Consider the following 23,349-nt stretch of genomic DNA (forward strand, 5'->3'; position numbering starts at 1 on the left):
GTACTGTCAATTGAATTAATTTCAGCTGGATAGTGCTTAAGTCCATCAGTGTATTTTTTCAAATTCTTCATAAGTGAGTGATGGGCCTGAACGAAAGTGTGTTAATAAACTTGCTTGTGACTAATAAATGTCAGTAAAGCTGTATCTGCTTTAGTACAAAATCATACGCTGATATATGGTAGGGCTAGAGCATCAACACTAGGGAACTGTAGTTGGCAACCTTCAGTCTCGAAAGACTATGGTATTGCGCTCTGAATGGTGGCTCTGGAACAGCGTCTAGTGTGGCTGAAAAGGCCGATTCAGGAGTGACGATCCCTTCCACACTGGGAGCAAGTGCAGTCTGTCCCTGGTCTGTTTCCCTGGCTATGGGCCTTCCTTCTTTGCCTCTTAGCCTCAGTCTGTTGGCCAAGTGTCTCTTCAAACTGGGAAAGGCCATGCTTCACAGCCTGCCTCCAAGCTTCCCACCTGTTGAGGTCCTTTCCTAAGGCCTTCAGATCCCTCTTGCAGATGTCCTTGTATCACAGCTGTGGTCTACCTGTAGGGCGCTTTCCTTGCACGAGTTCTCCATAGAGGAGATCCTTTGGAATCCGGCCATCATCCATTCTTAGGACATGACCGAGCCAACACAGGCGTCTCTGTTTCAGCAGTGCATATATGCTAGGGATTCCAGCTCGTTCCAGGACTGTGTTGTTTGGAACTTTGTCCTGCCAGGTAATGCCGAGGATGCGTCGGAGGCAGCACATGTGGAAAGTGTTCAGTTTCCTCTCCTGTTGTGAGTGAAAAGTCCATGACTCGCTGCAGTACAGAAGTGCAGTACAGAAGACTAGGGAAACCCAAGTTTGATCCTTGCTCAGCCTAGAATAGTATTAGATAACTTTCGGCTACCTGTCTCTCAGCAATCCTGTCACCTCAGCTTTCTTCACAGTATGGTTATAAACCAGGGATGACCAACCTTTCAACTTTAGGGCTCCTGGATGTTTAACAATTTGGTATAGGGAATTTCAGCAGGTGTAGCTTGTCATCTCTGGCAAGTTTCACCTGCTGAAATTCCCTTCTCTACACAGTTGTTAAAGGACCAGGAGCCCCAAAGTTGAAAGGTTGGCCACCTCTATTATAAACATACTCATGCTGACCATCTATGCTGCCCTGAGCTCTGTTGAAGGAAGGGAAGGATAAATGTGTAAAAAAAAAAAAAAAAAATTCAATACAAAGATGCTCCACAGGATCTACATGCTGTTGTGAACTAGGCTGCACATTATAGTTGTCACATGAAAATTAGTCCCTTGTAGCCAAACTCTGCTGGATGAGAATTCTAAAGTTTTCTCTAGAGACCAGCAAATCCATTTATGTGTGCAAGTACATACCACTTCCTCTCTTGGCACTAGAAGTTCCCTGTATTCCTTTCCATGGTCATTGTTAACTTCAGCAGATTTCAAAAACTGCCTGCATTTTGAAGGGTACTGCTTTGTTAAGAAAGAAATAAAAAGTCCAACTGCATACAAAGAGTTATCAGAACTTTAATGCATTTTTCAGCCACTGTTGCAATGGTTTCAGTTTCTAATAGTGTTTACATTCTCTCATATTGCAGGTAGAACTTCATGTCCACCTGGATGGAGCCATTAAACCAGAAACTATTTTACATTTTGGCAAGTGAGTGAATGGTGCTTAGTTTGGGTATTTTTCCTCATCTGTAGAAAAAGGAAAAAAAATTAGTCTATTGTTTGCAAAATGTTCTGAGACAATGAGTTATAATTCAGAAAAAACAAACACAATATTTTAGCCTTTGATCCAGCTTCCTGGATCAAGTTATAATTGTTACAGAGCAAGCAAGTAAATTTTTATAAGAAAAGAAGTTTGCAAGTTACTAAGGTCATACCAGGTGCAGCCACATGTATTTTATCCACTTGTCTACCCCATTCACATACAGTATAAGAGTGGAGGGACACTGTGCTTTCATGAAAAGGTCACAGGAGAGCAAATGCTTGCCCCTCTCTTCTCACCTTGCTGTGCTACACTGCTTTTTGCACTGTTCTCCCAACCTGACTCACATAAATCAGAGGAGAAAATTGCATAATACATTGGAGAGCAGTGAGTATGTTTCATTCCATACCCCCATGCACTCTTTTTCATTAAAAAAAATCCTTCCAATCTCACTTCATATGTGAAGTGCTACCCTGTGAAGTCTAGTTTGGCCCCATGTTACAATGGTGGCATGATTCCTATCATCTGGACCATCCCGCCAGCATTGTCCTAAACTCCATGCTGGGCAAGAATCATGGAAGAGACTTTCAGGATTATTATCCAGCCCCCTGTCAATGCATGCTGTCCACATCTAGCCAGGAGAGCCAGGATGGTGTGGTGGTTTGGGAGGTGGACTTAGACCTGGAAGATCCAGGTTCAAATCCCCCCTTAGCCATGAAGCGTCTTGGGTGACCTTGGGCCAGTCACTTTCTCTCAGCCTCACCCACCTCACAGGGTTGTTGTGAGGACAAAAGGAAGGGAGCAGCTGTGTACACCACCCTGAGCTCTTTGGAGGAAGGGGGGTTTAAAAATGTGAATAAATAAATAAATAAATCTACAACATCCCAATAGCTGGCTATCCAGTATCTTCTTAAAGACCTCCAGTGATGGAGAGCCTACCACTTCCTGAGACAAACTTTTCCACAGTCAAACCCTTCATACCAGCAGTAAGTTTTTCTTCATGTTTAATCAAAAGACCAAGTCAAGGAGGTGGTAATATTTCAGAGTTTGAATGAAGAGAGGAAGCAAACCGGCAAAGGTTATGGTAGCCCAACAATAGTGGTCTAAAATTCCATTCACTATCACCTGTCTAAAAGCTAAATAAAACTGGCAAATGTAAACTGCTTATAAGTGTGGTTTAAACGCCTTGCTATTGCAGCAAGATGCTAGGTGACATTTTAGTAGATGAGGAACAATAACATCTGTGGTGTTTTAGTTGATGGGGAACATGAACCCATAAGCCTGGTCACAAAGCAGTGCAATCAAGTTAGCTGCTATAACAAAACAGCTTCTACTTCAGTAGAAACAATCATCATGGAATGTCTCTGCATTCAGAATTGCTGCTTAGAAAAGGGACATGTAAAGCCAAATGCTTTCTAAAGCTTTTGTTTACTGAGGCACTTTTTTTTAATAACACAAGGACATTGGAGAATAGAACTGGAAGGAGGGGAAGGAAATATCTGACGTACGGAAATATAGTTTTCAGCAAATTTTTAATTCCAGGAAAAAGACTGATTATCTTATTCATTAGCCTTGTGACACTTGAACATTTTCTTTTTATAGCACAAAAGTTGAGATTTATCAGGATTCTGTGAATTTAACTAAATTGTGCTAAAAACCATGTTTATAGCCTCCTTGGTACATTAGAAAGAGGGAATATAGACCCAGAGAGTGCCATAAGCTTAATCGGTTACACAACATGACAAACATGTAGTTCTCTCTTAACTATCAGTTTTCTTTATCAACATGTTAAACTGATTCAGTTCAAAATAAGCCCATGTAAGCTTTTAGCAGCTGATATGTGTGCAATGTTTTATTGTGTTTAACTTGTAGGAAAAGAGGAATTCGACTCCCTGGAAGTACTGTAGAAGAACTCCTGCAACATGTTAGTTACAACAAGCCACTTAGTCTCACAGAATTCTTATCAAAATTTTCTCATTATATGCCAGCAATTGCGTAAGTAACTTACACTGCATTAACAACTGTCAAGCATCAGTCTCTTCTGGCTGCTGTTGACTGATATTGCCAGATTATAGACCTGTGATGCTATGATTGCCAAGCAAAACGTGTGCTGTTTTTGTCTTGATTTTGTTAATGGTAGCATAGGTTGTAATAATATTTTCTTGCCTTTCAGAGCCTTGGACCAAAACAGTATAGACTTTCATTTCCTGAGAGATTAATGCCACTCTTTCTGCCAAGAAAGTAGTAGGCTGATTTGTGTGACTTGATGGTGCATGGTGACCCTGTATGCTATAGAAAGTTACATGATTAGAGCATCAGAGAGCATGTGAAAATATTCCTCTTTTTGGAGCCCTGTATGGGTGGTTTTAGACCTATTAGTACAAGGCCTGGGATCCATTAGGATCCCACAATTTGCATTCAGTATCACATAATAATATCAAGACGAGCCTTTGGTGTGCTGGATGGCTGTTGAACTAAAGCGGAGATTTCCAAACTTTACAAGAGAGTTGGGAACTCCTTAAATAGTTGTGGGGGAGGAAGAGCCCTTCTCAGATTGCAAAAGTGGGATTCTGGGGCTTCTTCTGCTGCAAAAAAAGGGGGGTTTTCCACATACCTGGAGCTCACACTGGAGCAGAAGTGTTTGCTGCTATGTCACACACACATAGTAGCCTGCTTTGGTACTGACCATTTTGACTTGTATCTTACTATATTTGCAATGTCTTGATTTAGAATTGACTTTTAACTTTTAAATCTGACCTTTAGAATTTAGGCACTCAAAAATGGTAGTTTACACTGAATAGTAGGTTGACATTGGCAAGAACAGATAATACTGGTTCCAAAACAGTTTTGATGCTGGGCCCAAATCCAGGAAGTTCTTAATATTCTTAGCTACTTCTGTTTTCCAGCATCTTGCACAGCTAGAACCAGAGCTACTTGTATCATCCCCTACCTGAAAACCTATGTATGACTTACCATAAAATTGACTGCCTTGCCACACAGAGTGGGAATAAATAGGAAAGATTCCGTGCTGCAGTTAATGGACCATTTAAGTGTTCTGAACTTCCCCGTTAGTCATGCCTGTCTAATTAAAGTTCAAATGGTGAAAATATGTAGCATGTGTGTAGCACTTGCCCCCCCCCAAAAGGCTCAACGATATAAATATACCAAATATTTTATTTCAATCAGACTTGCAAATTCACAACAACTTTAAACTTTGTGCAGGAGAGGCTTAGACCTTGGTCTGTCAGGAAACATCTATTCTCACAGCGTAGCAGATCCATCTTTTACAGATCTGTAATTGTTTTCAACAGCTATTTTAAAAACAAAGATTTTTACATTTGCAGAGGAGATCGTGAAGCTGTGGAAAGAATTGCTTATGAATTTGTGGAGATGAAGGCAAAGGAGGGTGTTATCTATGTTGAAGTGAGGTACAGCCCTCAACTCTTAGCCAATTGCAATGTGTATCCTATCGCCTGGAACCAAGAAGAGTGAGTAATATCTTAAACGAATTTTTAAAAATGCATTTCAAATACCTGCTATTTAAGTACTGCAAGCTGGCACGATGTGATTAAATGCAGTGTTTGGTATGCACTTCTGTGACTACAAGCTCACCTGCATGAAGTGCATACATAACAGTGTTGATGCTGTGTTAATCCTCTGTATGCCTCTTGGGTCTCTACACTGCAGAAGAGATGGGTCCAGTAACTTCATTGGCTATTCAGTATGCATAACCAGCATTATGTTAGCTAAATAGGAAAGAACTGCCTGTTTCTTGGAAGAGCTTCAATACTTAACCAAAAGGAAGAGGTGGAAGAGTTATCATAGGCGTGTGTCTGCATTTATTACTTTACATGTTTCCAAATGATTGAGAGAGAAAACATAGGGCCATAATCCAGTGAAAGTTAAGCAAAGTAAATCCCATTTGTGTCCATAAGATAGAGACTGGAGCAGTTTAACTTTCCCATTGAAATCAATAGCACTTTGAAGTGCTTGTCTTTGGCTGGACTGTACCAAAAGTATTTTGTATTTTTGGATCATCATTGCAACCACACAGGCCTACAAAATTGAGGGTCAGAAAAGTTTTTCCCAAACTTTACGGTGGTTTGATATGAATTTGGGGTTCCGTTTTGCCCTATCACGTCTAGCTTTGGAGATAAGTATAGCCTCATTAGTGAATGGTTCAAGCAGCTTCCTCATGAGGAAGCCATGGTGTAGGCTTCCTCATGAGGAAGCTGCTTGAACCATTCGCTAAAGAGGCTATGCCGTGACTCCAAAACTAGGCGTGGTAGGGCAAAAAGGATGCCATTTTTTGAATCAGCACCCCAAATATACCCAGGAATTAGTGTAACGTTTAAGGAAGCAAAATGTGTGTTGGCCTGTGTTGTTGAAGCAACTGGGCTTCTGATATGGAAACAAATGCAGACCTCTCAAGTACAATATAACTCTTTGCTGGGCATGGCACTACAGAAGGGCAGTTTAACACTGTCCACAATTGGAACATTTATTTGGGAATGCAAGCACTCATCTCTTCAGGTAGTGATCTAAAAGTAAAACCTCAGTACCTTAGATATGATTCAAAACTGTTGAAGATTGGACTCTTATAATTGGAGGTCTTGACTTTCTTTGCTCACTGCTCTTAAGGAGTTGGCATGATTGGAGTAAAAAAATTAGTTGAAAGGGCTCATAGAAGAATTTGGATTTATAACTTTAGGTAACCTATGGCAGATGATAGCCATATTCTACAGATATCAATTTTTTTTATATGCTCACAGTTATGGACAGATTTTTTTTACTACTTTGAAAAATTAAATTTGAGGCTTACCCTGTGTTAATGTTTAGTTGAGTCAAAGATGATTTTAGTTGCAATTTGAAATCCAAAAGTTTTGTATTTGCAGATCACCTAGAATGCATCCTCATTTATCTTTACATTTCCAAATGGAAGCCTATGATTTTTAGCCTCCCATCTCTCCCATCATCTCTCTGAGAACTATTCCACATGCTACCCTGTACATACTGAAACAAATGGAACTTCTTGCCTTGAGTACTTTATCCACCTTGCTTGTGTGAAGCAGCTGTAAGAGCATTTGGCAGAGGTTGCTCCTGGCTCAAGAGAGAAAATTGGAGTTAAAACAGAAGTGTTTTCTTTCCCAGGCCCTTAACCAAAAAAAAAAAAAAAGTACAGTTTTGGCTGTTATGTTGAGAACCTGCAGGTGATCTTTATAACTCTTTGTTTAAAGGGAACTGGAGTTCTGTTTGACAAGATACTGCTAATTTTATTTTACTCCAGCTTTGCTTGAGAGCCTCATGAGGAGGTGAAAGAGAGTGAGGAGGGATGCTTTGCTGGTGCTACTGCTGGTCATAATTCCTGCCAGGGTAGACTGAAGCTGTGAATGTTAATAAGGCTTTCTGGGAAATACAGTGCTGTCCCCAATTGGAAAAACCCATTTACTTATACAAGTACAGGGTGACCCAGCATAGCCATTACTAAACTTTAGCTGGCAGCTAGGCAGCCAAATTGATTTACAAAGTAGCTCTCTATCACACCCTTCTTTCAGAGAGGAAGCTCCTAAAGAAAGTTGTAGATTGCTCTCTTTTGCCATGGCAGAAAGAGTTCTGTATGAGAGTATTGACAATATGAGCATTGTGTGTATTGAATGTGGCAATTATGCTCTCTTTTTGGCCAGAGGGCCCCTTGGTGGGCCTCAGAATGGCCGTTTTCAGCTGAAAAACATCAGTTCCGGTTTTCAGTTGAAAACCAGAAGTGACATTTTAATGCTCATAAAAGGCATTAGCAGGACCAGGGAAGCTATCCCAAAACTGCCATTCTGAGGCCTGCTGAGGCTGTGGGCGGATGTCCGTGGCCTTGGCAGGACTCAGAAGCCGCTCTGGAGGAGAGCTGTGCTCCCCTTGCTTGTAGAGGGTCTCGGCTGCAGGGATAGGCTTTCGCCTGTATCTGTGGATTTGGCTATCCAGATAAGGGGGCACAACCGTATGTTATTCCACCCTTGATGTTCACTGAAAGACATTCAGAAAACACACCAACCATTTTAAAGTGCAAAATTGATCCTGAGATTCAACTAGCTTGGTAATGTGGTCATTACCACAGTCTTACCCCAGTTTGAGGCAAGAGTGATTATGGGAAATGATGATGATATGCCAACTGATCTCTCTGTATTTGTTTTAAACAGGGGGGACCTTACTCCAGATGAAGTGGTTAGCCTTGTTAATCGAGGGTTAAAAGCTGGAGAGAAGGCTTTCAACATCAAAGCCAGGTCTATTCTATGCTGCATGCGCCATATGCCAAGTAATGTATTACAGCTCACCTGTGGCTCTGCTCCCTGTTTGGCCACACCTGTCTGTCTTTCTCCCTCATATCACATGCATTTTGTAAAAAGACTCTTCAGATCCAAATACTTCAAACATTTATCAAGAAGTAATTCTTCACTGTGCTTTAGATGCTAGATCAAAACATAACCCAAATAACTATTTCTACTGAAGACCAGGTGCTTGGAAGAGGTAGAAACATTTATGAAAAAGGGAAGGAGGCACAATCAGGTTGGTTTTTTAGTGCGCAGAATTAGCTGGGATGGTTGAGTTTGATCAATATGAGTTTGCTGTGCAGTTTTATGTAAAAAATGGAGGCTTCACACTGACATGATTGTATAGTTCTGTAGGCTGAAGGAGACTCCTGCCAGTTTGTGCCAACCTATATAAATTGCACACTTCTTAAGGGGAAAGCTGTTTTTGTAGTCCTTACAGTTCTTGTGTTTAAGAAGATTTCTAACTTCTAAGGTTTATTGGATCAGTTGCCTCAAGACTGTAAAAACATTAGCTGTTCAGTTACGCAATGCCAGTTGTGATCTCCTTCAATTCAATTGAGGCCATTCTGCAAGATGTAAGTACAGCATTGCACAGCATTGCACAACATTGACTAAGTTCACATTACCAAAAAAGTTTAGTGTGAATGTGGGTTGAAATGACAGCCTGCAGTTATATAATTGTTAAGTTTAAGCAATCTGCAAGATAGCATGTTCAGATGATCCTACCAGCTATGGTTTGGTGGAGCAGGCATGTTAGCTAAAGAAGCTCTGTGTACTCCTGCCTTCCCCTTTCCCTTCTCACCTAGGATGCTAGACTGTGGCAGAGAAACTTTGGCATGTGAAATGATAGCTCTGCTTTTTAGAACTTGAATCAAATCCTAGTTTGCAAACCTCAGTTAAGCTGCAAATTTGGACAACATGCAAAGTGGTGATTTAACAAGCCAGAATCTTTTCATGCATAAAGTGAGGAGGAAAAGGAGAGGGGAGGAAGAAAGTCCGCTAACTCAGTACTCCTTCAGCATATGTTTCTGATTCAACATAGTTTATTGGATTGTCAGTTGTAGACAGAAGGAGACTCCTGCCAGTTTAGATTGTCAGATTATTTCAAAAGCAAAACAAATCTAACATGTTTTGATTTCAAAATACAGCCAATGTTTTGTAAATACCCAGAGTATAAACCAGTTGTCAATGTCACCCCTGACTAGGACGATTTTGCCAAAGATGGGTTTCTACTAAAAAATGTTCAGTTTTCTCATGACCCTTTCTTTGAAGTTAGTACTCTTAAAAAAAACATTAAAAAGGAAAAAACTGATCCCTATATTGTTGGATACAACAGTACAAAAATACCTTTCACTTCTGATTCCCTTCATCTTGCGTTAAAATCAAAAGAATCTGTGTCATAGAAAAGGTTACAGTTATGTTTGAGATTGAACTGTCTATAAAATGTTTACTTGATTGACTTCCTAGAAAGTATGTTTAGATTTGCAACTTGAGTGTTATTCCAGAAGTTTGCTCAGAATTCAGAGTTTTGTAATCAGTCTCTCGGAACTGTTGTTTATAACTATCCTTTTAAATATGTTTGTTAGGAGCATTGAAAGGACAGGCCTTTTTTCATACTCCACCCATACAGACTACAGGCTTAGCACACTTAATCCTTGTTTAATACATTTCGAAATAGCTATCTAAACTTCAAGTAAACTTTTTTCAGTTATATAGCTGTGGATATGCTTAAACATGAGTGTTCTCTTGTTTCTGTGTTACGCAAATATTACTCTTCATCTTGAAATATTTTGGTTTTTATTTTCAGAGTTTATAATTCATAAGGTAGTGTAATGTAGGGCTGTCAGGTCAGCAGGGGAGGATAACCCTTGCTATCCCGATAGCAGAGTGGCATGGGAGCGTAGGGAGATAGCAAAAGAAGCAGGCGATCCCAAACAGAACCAAGGAAGCAGACACAGGCTTGCTTGTTGCAGAAGCATGTATTGGTAAAGGAGCAGGCAGAAGAGTAGTCAGTCAAACAGTCCAGAAGTCAGGGATACAGCAGGTCACAGTCATGATAAGGCAGTCCAAATCAGTACACAAACCAGCAGCACAACACGCAGAAACTCCTCCACAACAACCCACTCCTGGAGTCTGTGCTTGCCCCCATATATTCCGGGGCCAGCCAATCAGAGTAGGGCGACCTCATAGTCACAAGACAGTCTTGTGACCCACTCTGATTGGCTGTCCAGTGGTGCATTGTGCCATTCCTCCATAGCCTATGTGACTCAGCACTCATCTTTCCCCAAGTCACATGACTCCCACCTGCAACATGTGCAGTTGATTGCATCAGCTGTGCTGCTTTGCTGATTGCTTCACACCAGGCCCAAATATTAGGGCCTCCTGCCACATCCTGGCTAATAATCTCAAGCCTGGGATGCCCAAAACCTGACAATATGTGATTTCTCTGCAGAGTTGAACATTTTTTGAAGCAAAACAGTGAAAAAAAATCTTGTTGGATAATGCTGTACTTTTTGGAATTAAATATTTTTATATTGGGGGATGAAAATTTGTGGCCTTGAAGGAAATGGCAACCTGAGAACTAAAGCTGGCTAATTGTACATGAAGTTTTTGGAACTGTATGAAATACAGCATTGTTGGTTTCACCACTTAAGAAAACCTTAGTGTATAAGGCTACAATCCCATCTACACTTACCTGAGGGTAAGTCCCATTGAATTACTTCTAAGTATACATGTATGGGATTGTACTATAAGAATATGTTTTTTTAAAAGTTCAATAGGTATATGTTAATTGTTAACTTGCTATCTTAGCAGAAAGCAAGCAGCAGAGATAAAATGAAGAACACTCTCTGTTTAAGATTACAGTATGTCCTAAGTTAGGGTCAGCATTCCATCTTAATCATAGATTGCTTAGAGCTAATGAGAATTTTCCGTCTCTTGAGTTTTGTGAATGCAGCAATAAATTAAAGATAGTGTTAATGAAACTTTGCCCATACAGATGAACTTTGGCAGACATTACAGATCATGATTGAAAAATGAAGTATATCTCAGCTGGCTTTGGCATACCAAACTCTGGGCTGTAAGTGGAAAGCAGGCTGTAAAAGTGCAGAATCGCAAATGGGTTTCCTGACTCTAGCTGATCTTGTTTGTAGAAAGGACGAGATTTTCCAAATAAAGAAGTGAGAGACTTTGTTCATAGATCTTCCATGCCATGCTAATTGAGCCCCTGTCATATATAAAATGTAAGCTGCAATGTAGAGCCCTTCCATACCTGAACTATACTGTTCCTGTGCCTCCAGATGTTCTATTTATTTATCTAGAACTGTACTGAGCAATGATCATTAATGCATATTTCTAACCAGCAGCAGAACTGTGGTGAAATTTTTTTTTAAAAACCGTTTCTTTTCTCTTCCTGAGTGACTTCCTTAAAGAGACTATTCCAATAAAGTCCAGTTCAGTAGTTACTAACCCAGTAGTTAGGTCTCTAGCAGCAGTGTGATCCTGCAGCACACTTTTTGTATTTGTATTGTTGTCTAAACCACCTTCAAAATAGTTGGACTGTAGAGACCCATTTCCTGTGAGCAATCATAATGTAATCCTGAACTTTGTAAAATTTTCTTTAAAGGCTTGTATGAAGTATATTGGCAAAAATGTCCTGTGAACAATAATTTTTCTTGCATGATAAGACTGCTATATCTGGTATGGCCTGAAAAAAAGAAGTTCTCTAAAGAACATTGCTGTCTCTTCTATTGTCCTTGCTGCTGGATCTGGGCTTCAGTGGAAAAAACTACTGCAACTAGAGATTAGATGGAAGAATCTTTTTTCAAAGGCCCTACTATATATGCCCTTTATACATGGTTTACTCATCAGTGTAGGATAAAAAATGCTTGCTGTTACCTGTGACAACTGCACACATTTTGTTGCATGGACCTTTTGTTATTGATTGTGAAAATCACTGAAAAAGATGTTTTTGACTGTATCCTGCATGCCTCAAGTTCAAATAGCATGCAAAAAGCTGCTCTTGCTAATTGCTTCACAGTTATGAAACTCTTTTCCCCCAGAGGTCCTCCAAAGTCTGAATATTGTCAGACCTTTAAAGAACATTGTAAGCCTTTAAAAAACAAACTGAAAACAGACCCAAGACTGAATATTTGGCTGACATTCATTACCCAAGATAAACAGGTATAAAATGATTTTTATAGAGTTTTAAAAATTATGTGCTGGGGGGATTTCCCTTCTCTTAAATTGTTACCTGCCTAGAGCTCTTAGAAAGTGGTAGGACAGGAATTGAGTTGCTGAAATAAAACTACAGTACATTTATGACTTAGTAAAGTAGTAACTACTTTTGGTTGTCATAAAAGCCAGTTGATAAGCCTTTTTGGTTGTCATAAAAGCCAGTTGATAATAGTGTTGCATTTAGACATTTGCACTTTTCTCCATGGTGAAAATGAAACTGCCTTCCAGCGTGATAAAGGCCATGTCCAGTAAAGCTCCAGAAACGTAGTGTCCAAACTACTTGTCTGAGGAATTCCTGCAGCAAGGTATCATCCTAGAAGCAAAGTACCAGAACATTCTCCTGGCTATCCCATATGCCTGCTCAAACTTTAACTTGGAATGTTTTGATTTCTTGGAGCTAGCCAATTACAAGTTTCCTAGCTATCCCTTCCTATGATAGGAAAGTTTTAGAATGAATTTTCAGAGCTAAACAAGCAGACAAAAGAAAATCCATTAAACATTTGTTTAATGTTTTGTCAAAGATGCAAAAAAAAAAATGGTTGTACTTTTATCATAGCAGTAAAACAAACAAACAAAAGTAACTGAGAAGAGCAAGTCAGAATCGGCAGTCCTCTGAGAAAACAATTTGACTGCCAAATTCTGTCTCGTAGTACATTCCCATATAGTTGACCTATTAATTTAATTTGTCAACCCTGTAACAGCTGCATATTTTTGTTGTACTGAACTGTTGACAAACACAGCTGCCATGTGGTGAACAGGGTTGTGTGAATTGATTCAGAAATTCCCACAGCACTGAGGAGATTGTGAAGTTGGCAGATACCTGAGAGAGGTTATTTCTATTCCACTACTAGGCAAACTGAGAGAAAAAGGGTGGACAATGGTCTGAGGATATTATCAGATTACATGTAGTTACACAGAAACTGGGAAGCTGCACATGACTCACTGAGACAAATCACAGAGGTTGGGAATGATAATTGGTTTTCAAAATGTGTGACTGTACACACCCAAATTACAGGTCTGAATGTCTCCCTGACTCCTGCCAATGAGTGTTTGGTTAGACATGGAGGCAGGATCACTGAAATATGCCTCTTCAATAGGTTCTGATGTAACTATAATACAATGAACCCTTTATTAGCTTGGGTCCTCCTTTTGGGCATTTGAAAGCGGGCTGGGCTGAGGGCAAGAGTAGTTAAAACCAAATGAGCTATCTGCCTTATACATAAAGAAGACCAGCAGACTGGTTTTCTTTCTTTTGAGAACCTCTGAACTAGGTTCTACCTGCCATCAAATCTGGGATATACTAATGAAGAATGGACATGGGATTCAGTCATAGCTTCTGATTTCCCTCCTTATTCGTCTGATGGGTCCTTCAGGAAACTATCACCACCCCATATTCTTATGCTGAGTGCCAATACAAATAGAAAATCTGTGGATTGAAGCTGGAGTATCTGTTGCCTTAAATCCTTGGCTTAGAGAAGATGGCTCAAATGGTAGCCTTATGATATGTAATAGAAATAACATGCAGGTTAGACAGTTGCTCCAGCTAGTGATTTTTGCCTGGAAGCTGCCTCCTGTCATCCTCATCCCCTTCATTAATAAATAGCCTATGTTATTACATTGAGGTTCCTAATGTTGATTTCAGTGGCTATGGCCTTGATTAAAGAGTATCTAAGCAGATGTAATTATTTTTCATTCGTGTTCTACCTGTAATGGTACTTGAACCACAGCAGGTCAAGAGTGATACATCCCAGTTTTTTTAATGGTGTATCTAGGATATTTTGTTGAATTATCTGTTGCAGAACTTACTATTTTCTTTGAAAATCTGGTTAGCGAACCAAGCAAGGAGACATAAGTAGAGGCAGTCTAAAACGGTTTTATTTTTTTTCCTAGATGGCGGTGTTATCCAAAAAAGGGGGGGGTGCTGAAAGCAGTGTTATGTGTTTTTATTCCAAATTAGTTTTAATCAAATTTAAAGCATTTTTATCAAGTGCAATCACTGTCATATAGGTGGTATACACACAAACACAACTACATAGTCAATTACATGAATTAAACTTACAGGAGCCATTTAAGATTTGCTTACTACTTGTATGAACAACTACAATAAACCTAATGCTGCCAAACAAAAAAATTAAAACTTTGATAAGATAGCAACTTGAACCAACAGAATTGAATATAACATTGAATTGCTATGAAAACATACTGATTTTCAAGTACACCAACATAGCAAGGAACCAGTAAACATTTGCTTACCTGTGAGTAAATGTGAACATGTAGCTCAGTTTTGCTTTCCATAGGGTTCAATACATTTATCAGCTTGGAGGGAGGAACTTCCTTCTTTAATATTTTTTGGGCCTGCACTGCATTGGGATAATTCTGGTGACATTACCTTACTCCCAGTCTGCCCTTTCCAGTGGACCAATACAGTCACCTACTCTTGAGTACATGCACGCTGTGACTCAATTTCACTTTCCATATGGCTCCATACATTTTCCTTGGCAGCTTCTGAGCATTCTCAGAAGACTATAGCCAGGGCCCAGTCCTATCCAACTTTTTAGCACAGGTGCAGAGGCAATGCAGCCCTGAGGTAAGGGATCAAATGTTCCCATACCTTGAGGATGCCTCTGTGACTGCCTCCCCACGACAGGATACAGTTGCACTGGCACTGGAAAATTGGATAGGATTGGGTGCTAAATCAACAGAGCTCTGAGGGAGTAACAGGCTTAGAAACACAATCAGAAGCACTTGGGACAATCCACAGATGCTCTGCTGCCACTTTAATAGTTACATGTCAGTGTTATTCTGTTAATTGAGCAGGATATCTCGTTTTATAAGCCCAATTTAGCATTATAGCTGTTGTATTCCATTTTTACCATTTTAGACCAACCCTAGACATAAGCCATTGGAGAAACATTTGCAGCCAGGTTTCTGGTAGGGTTTACAGATATACAGCACATAACATACATATTAAACCCACCTCCGTTAAGAAGACCACCATATTTTTTGAGAGAGCATTGGATCTTTTCATGTGTATGTTCCCTGTTCTGTCTGGCAGCATGACCCAATTAAATTCCACTTGGTGAGATGCCTGGAGTTCCCTGAGCTCCTCTAGACTTTCCTCTTTCACTTCTAGTTTCCTAAAGCAAAACATTTAATTCCACATACTGATATTGCTGAACTCTTTCTTTATTTCACAGTAAGGTATCTTAGAGAGTTGTATTTTCCTTTATGATTCTGAATAACTTAATAGGCCTGTAAAACACTTGGTAAGGTTATGGGTGTTCCCCCCTCCCTTGGTTTCTACAAAAATAAACTGAGAAATAAATATTTTTCAAGGAGTGAGCTTGTCTGCTGCTTTCTAGGAAAATGCATTGCCCTTGGCTGCATTATACTCTTGATATAGAGTATATCAAAAAGAATATCAAATTTAAAGAAACCAACAATTTTAAACTGTTGCCTACTCCTTAGATTGGCCAGTCCTGTTGTGCAAAAAGGCAGAGTACAACATACTGTGGTGAACTAGAGCAGATACATGCAAGACTACAAATATGCTGAAATGTGGGTTAAGTTCACATAAGTGATTACAAAGGCATGTAATTGCCTCACTATTCATTTACCTGCCTAGTTATGAAACAGGTGTAGACATTTTATTTTGCTTCTGCCAAGAGCTGATCAGAAGTAATGGGGACTAAATTTCTGCATACTGAAATACTATACCATAGTCTTTCGAGACTGAAGGTTGCCAATACTGAAATACTTATTTATTTTTCACATCTTTATACCATCCTTCCTCCAGGGAGCTCAGAGTGGTACCCGTAGTTCTTCCCTTCTTTTTGTCCTCACAACAACCCTTTAACATAGGTGGGACCGAAAGATAGTGACTCAGGAAGTGTCATCCAGGAAGCTAAATGGCTGAGCAGGGATTTAAACTAAGATCTTCCGGGTCTATGTCCAATTTCTCAACCACTGTACCTGGCTCTCTCATATTGGCGAGTGTGAAGCAACAGCAGGGCTGCTTTAATTACACACCTAAATTTGATGTAGGTTTCAGCACACTCTCTGGGTCAGGTACTGGAGTTACTTGTGTAAGCATGCTAAGGCTTTCACTGCTGGAATCCATATTGAACTTGACAGCTTTTTGGGTTGAGTGCTGTGGTCTACCTTTTTTACCTAATGATCCTAAACCAATCCTAAAAAGGGGGGGGCTAACTCATGCAAGCAGCTGACTTGACTCATTTTTGTTTCTCCATCTGGACTGATTCTGGTACACCTGTGGTGGAAATGGTCCCCTGAATGAAGCCATGGATGGCTTCAAACTGTGCTTTGGTCTATTGCAGTTCAGATCACTTTAGGGTTGTTTGTGATCTGTGCTAACGTGGTTTGTCCTTGAAATGTAGTCCTACAATAAAATTTCACCATGGCTCACCAGATCTGGCACAGACTGAAAATTACGTATTGACTGTCAGGTGCAAAGTCATGGTGATGAATCAGCCTGAAATGAAGGGGTGGGGTTACCATGGATAAAATCTCCTTCCAACAATTGTGTGTGTGTGTGTGTGCTTCTGTGAAGAACTGCAAGATTTCTAGTCATGAACCTTATAGAATTCTTTGAAAAGGTCAACAGGCATGTGGATGCGGGAGAACCCATGGACATTATATATCTGGACTTTCAGAAGGCATTTGACACGGTCCCTCACCAAAGGCTACTGAAAAAACTCCACAGTCAGGGAATTAGAGGACAGGTCCTCTCGTGGATTGAGAACTGGTTGGAGGCCAGGAAGCAGAGAGTGGGTGTCATTGGGCAATTTTCACAATGGAGAGAGGTGAAAAGCGGTGTGCCCCAAGGATCTGTCCTGGGACCGGTGCTTTTCAACCTCTTCATAAATGACCTGGAGACAGGGTTGAGCAGTGAAGTGGCTAAGTTTGCAGACGACACCAAACTTTTCCGAGTGGTAAAGACCAGGAGTGATTGTGAGGAGCTCCAGAAGGATCTCTCCAGACTGGCAGAATGGGCAGCAAAATGGCAGATGCGCTTCAATGTCAGTAAGTGTAAAGTCATGCACATTGGGGCAAAAAATCAAAACTTTAGATATAGGCTGATGGGTTCTGAGCTGTCTGTGACAGATCAGGAGAGAGATCTTGGGGTGGTGGTGGACAGGTCGATGAAAGTGTCGACCCAATGTGCGGCGGCAGTGAAGAAGGCCAATTCTATGCTTGGGATCATTAGGAAGGGTATTGAGAACAAAACGGCTAGTATTATAATGCCGTTGTACAAATCTATGGTAAGGCCACACCTGGAGTACTGTGTCCAGTTCTGGTCGCCGCATCTCAAAAAAGACATAGTGGAAATGGAAAAGGTGCAAAAGAGAGCGACTAAGATGATTACGGGGCTGGGGCACCTTCCTTATGAGGAAAGGCTACGGTGTTTGGGCCTCTTCAGCCTAGAAAAGAGACGCTTGAGGGGGGACATGATTGAGACATACAAAATTATGCAGGGAATGGACAGAGTGGATAGGGAGATGCTCTTTACACTCTCACATAATACCAGAACCAGGGGACATCCACTAAAATTGAGTGTTGGGCGGGTTAGGACAGACAAAAGAAAATATTTCTTTACTCAGCGTGTGGTCGGTCTGTGGAACTCCTTGCCACAGGATGTGGTGCTGGCGTCTAGCCTAGATGCCTTTAAAAGGGGATTGGACAAGTTTCTGGAGGAAAAATCCATTATGGGGTACAAGCCATGATGTGTATGCGCAATCTCCTGATTTTAGGAATGGGTTAAGTCAGAATGCCAGATGTAGGGGAGGGCACCAGGATGAGGTCTCTTGTTATCTGGTGTGCTCCCTGGGGCATTTGGTGGGCCGCTGTGAGATACAGGAAGCTGGACTAGATGGGCCTATGGCCTGATCCAGTGGGGCTGTTCTTATGTTCTTACGTTCTTATGTTCATGGTTTGGTTTTTAGAGTTCAATTCTTCATAGAACACATTTCAAGATGCAGATTTTCTCTGAAATGCTTATTTTGTACTTTCTACCTTAACTTTCACTATAGAGGGCAGGTGACTTTTGGAATACTCAACCTTGATATGAGGTTAACACCATATTGAACACCATGTAGCCAGTACAGAACACTGGAGTAAGTGATTTATATAATGCTCAGAAGCACTTCCTATTTAAAATGAGCTTCAGTTTTCAGCTAATTTCGACAAGATTCAGTAACCACAGCTGCGGTGTCCAGAAGTAAACAGTTATTGAAAAAGGCATAATTCTTTGTGATGCTGGAACTATCTCCATCGGCGTGTTCTGCTTGGAAGGCCTTGTCAGGGGAAAATAGCATGATATTCTTGTATAATAAATATTTACCTATCATGAATCAGGCCTATTTTTTACAGGCCTGATTCCTCTGATTTGCTACGTTTTGCTCTTTTTATCTGACTTTTTATCTGACTATGGTTTTTATGGGTATATGTTAATGTGTTTTTAATATGTTTTTATTTGTGGTTAAATTATGTTTTTAATCTGTTTTTAATATGTTGTGAGCCGCCCTGGGTCCCTTTGGGGAGAAGGGCGGGATATAAATAAAGTTTATCATCATCATCATCATCATCATCATCATAATGAATGATTAATTTTATTCAGGCAAGGCTTGGAGACTTATGTGCAAAAAAAGATACCCTCCCCTCTGCCTTCATTAACCTCTAGTGCTTTTCTTTCCAGATTGGTCACTAGAAGTAGTGGAGTTATGTAAGAAGTATCAAAATGATTACGTGGTTGGTATAGACTTAGCTGGAGATGAATCAATAAATGCGGAGACCTACCCCGAACATCAGAAGGCTTATGAGGTTGGTTTTCAATTAAATGGAAGAGAGGTAGGAAATCGATTGAAGCTCACTAGGCTGTATACAATTTGAGAACAACATCCAATAATCTTCTGTTCCAGTGTTTCTACTAGCATGCACCCAGACCAGATCTCTCTCAAGTATCACCAGAATAATCTACATACGCAAGACCTAAACACCAAAGTTTGCAAAACTTCAGTCACAAATTGGGACTTATTACAAATAAGAAAATCTCTAGCTAAAGCTTTGCAAATTCTTTTGAAATGATTGGAACTATTCCATCTGACTGTAGATTCAAGCAAGTAAAATTTTAGGTATGCTTTATTAGTGGCATCTTTTGTCAACAGCTTGGATGTGATATAGAGGAGTATAGTTAATGAAGCCATTTCTTTTATTTATGTGTTCATTTACAAAGCAAGAGAGCTAGCAAAAGAAGCTGAAATAAGCTTGGGAGAGGCTTTGGGGTTTGATTTTTTTTTTCCTATTTTGGTTCTCAAAACTCTGCCTTCTGCCAGCAATTCCAGCCACTCTTGGGGGGGGGGCAGTTTGCTAACAATGACTAAATTCGTTTGAGGAAGACTCAGGCAAATTGGACTTCCCCAAGGTGAGACATTATTCTAGGTTCTAAAAGCACTTAATTGGCAGCAAGGCTTATGAATTTGTTTTGCTGACCTCTATGAAGTATATTCTCCCCAGTTTGCATTTCCTTCAAGTGTAAGTGCTCAGCAACCGATTCCTTAACATTTTGTTTCACATTGACCATTTTCCTAGAGGCACTAAATGATAATGTGTTACTTAACTAGTAGTTTCTTATCTGTTCTAATGTGCTGACATAGCCATTAATTGTGCAACTCTAGCATTATATGAACTGGCTGTTATTTAAACTTAATGGTTGGGTTCACATAAGCCAGTATTAGCGGAACATCTGTGGAACAGGTTGTTTGGAGGTGAGGAAGGGAATTCCTAGACTAGAGTCATGGAATTAGTATTGGATTTTGTCAAAGCAGATATGGCAAAGCTGGACCACAAAACCATGTTTGCCATAAACTATGGTACTGCTGTATCTGTTGCACCACAGCTTGAGACTTGTATAGCAACAATTCCCTCAGATAATAGGAACGAGCTGCCTTTCTGCAGTTATGGACATTGTGATATGAACATTGAAAACCTGTTGGTAGAATAGCATGTTCCAGACCAGTGTTCTCACACATTTAGCACCAGGACAAAATGAGAATCTTTTGGGACCCACCAGAAGTGATGTCATGACCGGAAGTGACATCATCAAGCAGGAAAATTTTTAACTATCCTAGGCTGCAATCCTACCCACACTTACCCAGGAGTAAGTTTCCTTCATTATCATTGTTAAAAGAATATACATAGTAGTTTGTTAAAAGTACAGGTCTATAACATTTCCCCAAATGCAGTCACATACCAGTCTAATATATTAAAAATAAAATAGTGAAATGAATGGGGACCCACCTGAAATTGTCTTGCAACTCACCTAGTGGGTCCCGACCCACAGTTTGAGAAACACTGTTCCAGGCACTTGGGAGATCATTTTTCTTGTTTGCTTATGTACACATTGAAGAATACATGAGAAATGCTCCTTTCTTTCAGTCGGTTTTCCCCTGTGTTCTTTAATCTCAGTCAATCAATTTGTTTTTGTACCAACTGATATCTTCAAAGTTTCTCTCCCACATGTTGCTCCATTCTTGGATACTGGAGTCTTGTGAGAGGAAAGTGGGGTTAAATCTGATTGGTTTATTTTATCCTAGTTAAATAAAATGACCTATTACACAATCAGACATATTTTCTGGCTCATGTTATTTTTTACATTTATATACCACCCTTCCTTCAAGGAATTCAGGGTGGTGCTAGGAAAAGAAGTGAGGAAAGAATATAACAGTCCTGTGAGTTATGTTAAGCTGAGAGATGGTGGATAGCCCAAATTCACCCAATAGGCTTTATGACTGAGCAAGACTTTGAATGAGGCCTTCTGGACACTCACACACTAACTACTACAAGTCTTGCACACTAACCACTACACTGCACTACCTCTAAAATTATTGCATATACAGTTGGACTTACTCCCAAGTAAATGTAAGTTGCCCAATCCTGTTGAAATCCACCCTCGACAATGCAGCAGGGCCAGTGCAGCTTCTGCTGTATCACACAGGGGAATTTAGCAGTCTGGAGGTCTTCTTGTAGCAAATGCATCCTCCAAAAATGAGTTGTCCTTTTTGACATCTGCCAGTCATAGCATTTTACCCTCTCTGCCTTGTGTGTCTTTTTGTTCAGGAAGCTGAAAGATGTGGAATTCATCGGACTGTTCATGCTTGTGAGGTTGGACCGACCCAGGTCATCAAGGAGGTAAAAACCATGAAATCAGATCCAGGTTCTGGGTTTTGACCTGTACATATGAACTTTATTCACATATAATGCCAAACCATAGTTTAGCATAAGCCCTGGGCTCACACACTCCTCACTGTGCTTCTGTAATTTGATTGTGATTTCTTGTTCCGGTTAGAAGAGCTAATTAAATACAAATGATAGTTTGGTGGTTCAGATGGAGCAGAATACTGGATTGTCATGCAAGGGAAAGAGAGAAGATACCAGCCTAAGGTGTAATCACGGAATTGCTCAGCGTAACCAAATAAGCAATGTCTGATTCTTCATTTCTTTTTTCTCTGTATCATCATAGGCAGTCAACATCCTAAAGGCAGAACGAATTGGGCATGGCTATCATGTCTTGGAAGATGACGATCTCTATAAAAAGCTGTTGAAACAAAATATGCATTTTGAGGTAACAGAATACTTTGCAAGCCTGGCATCTCTATAGCTACAATCTTAGGGTATAGTAACAGTACACTTGGGAGTTATATTGCAGTACAGCACTCTGGATAGGTGACTGGATTTTTCTTCAAGTGAAGAAGTTCTTGCTGCATAATACTGAGATGTCTTATCCTTTTCATTATTTGTTATGGAAAATCTGACTTGATTTGAAAACAGAAACTCCTCACTATTTCATAAGGGTAATCAAACATGTTACAAGACTTGAAAGTTTGATTTTTTTTTTTTTACTGTCCTGATACATGCATATTTTCCTATGTGTGCTGAACGCCTCCTTCCGAAGAAAGAAAGGTCTTCAACACTGAAATATTAGTAGATATTTTGATCAGAACATCACTGAAGAGGAAAAACCTGAAAGCCTACATGCAGATAGAACCATGTATGAGCTCAGGGTTGTAGCTAGAAAAATACGTTGGGTTCTTTCTCCCCTTGCTAGCACCTTCAGAAGTTCTAGAAAAACTCTTTGACTTCTGTCTGAACTGGAAGAAATCTTTGTGATAGCTTGCACTCATTCATTCATTCATTGAATTATGAGCAGCTTTTTGCAACAGTCCCAAACTATCATAAAAGGTTAAAACAAGAAATCAATAAAACACAGTAAGCGCTGTAAAAATCAACAGCATGGCTGCCCTGTACTTAGAAGCCATTTTGAAGCACAGTGCTTATTGTGCAGTTTATTCTGTGTGTCACTTTTGCCTTGTATCTTACTGCAGAGCTTGTGCTATCACAGGACTGGCTTTCAGACCAGTCCTAACCAGCACACTGGTTAGGAGCATACTGGAGGCCTTGAGGTAAGAGGACATTCATCCTCTTACCCTTGGTAGTCCCAGCCTGAGCAAATCTGAGCAGCCTCGTGTTGGGCTTTCAGACCCAGGAGGGAGAACAGGATTTGGATCAGCACTGCCAATCCTAGTCCTTTCCAAGGCCTGACTCTGTTCTTCCCTACCCCTTTATACCCCTCCCCACCTCTGCACTGCTCAATGGGAGCTTACCTGCTCTGACAGACATGCAGCCTGGATCCAGTGCCAGTGGTATGGTGCAGGCCTTCCCATTGGTGCAGCTTACTCTGTGGGTGTCGAAAATGTGCTTTATGGCACAGTTGTAACTGCCTAGGTTGGTGTGTGGTCACTGCTTTGGCGTTAGGAGAGATCAGGATTGTATGTAGCCTTTCTCACCAGTTCATCCTTGGTTTAAACGTGTGCAGTTTATCCCCTAATTTTCTTTCTTTGGCCATCCTGCAGGAACTGACCAAATAGCACAGTTTACTGATCTTATTATGTTTTTGAAACAAAGAAAAGTTTTTGGATCAGCTACTCTGATCATGATTAGTCTTGTGTCTTACACACAGCAGTATTTCCACAAGCACTGGTGAAAGAAGAGAGATGGGATATTTGGACTAGAAGAG

General features: G+C 40.3%; 1 protein-coding gene across 2 annotated transcripts in view; it reads left to right on the forward strand.

Annotated features, from left to right (window-relative positions):
- The window catches only part of ADA (adenosine deaminase), a 44,968-nt gene that overhangs the window by 16,122 nt on the left and 5,497 nt on the right, over positions 1 to 23,349 (forward strand). For both annotated transcript variants that reach the window (XM_066624197.1, XM_066624198.1), the window contains exons 2-8: positions 1,589 to 1,650; positions 3,574 to 3,696; positions 5,046 to 5,189; positions 7,890 to 8,005; positions 18,973 to 19,097; positions 21,393 to 21,464; positions 21,796 to 21,897. In XM_066624197.1, the coding sequence (XP_066480294.1) occupies positions 1,589 to 1,650; positions 3,574 to 3,696; positions 5,046 to 5,189; positions 7,890 to 8,005; positions 18,973 to 19,097; positions 21,393 to 21,464; positions 21,796 to 21,897 (744 nt within the window). The remainder of the gene's footprint in view (positions 1 to 1,588; positions 1,651 to 3,573; positions 3,697 to 5,045; positions 5,190 to 7,889; positions 8,006 to 18,972; positions 19,098 to 21,392; positions 21,465 to 21,795; positions 21,898 to 23,349) is intronic.

This window comes from Tiliqua scincoides, chromosome 4, assembly GCF_035046505.1.
Source record: "Tiliqua scincoides isolate rTilSci1 chromosome 4, rTilSci1.hap2, whole genome shotgun sequence".
Lineage (NCBI taxonomy): Eukaryota > Metazoa > Chordata > Lepidosauria > Squamata > Scincidae > Tiliqua > Tiliqua scincoides.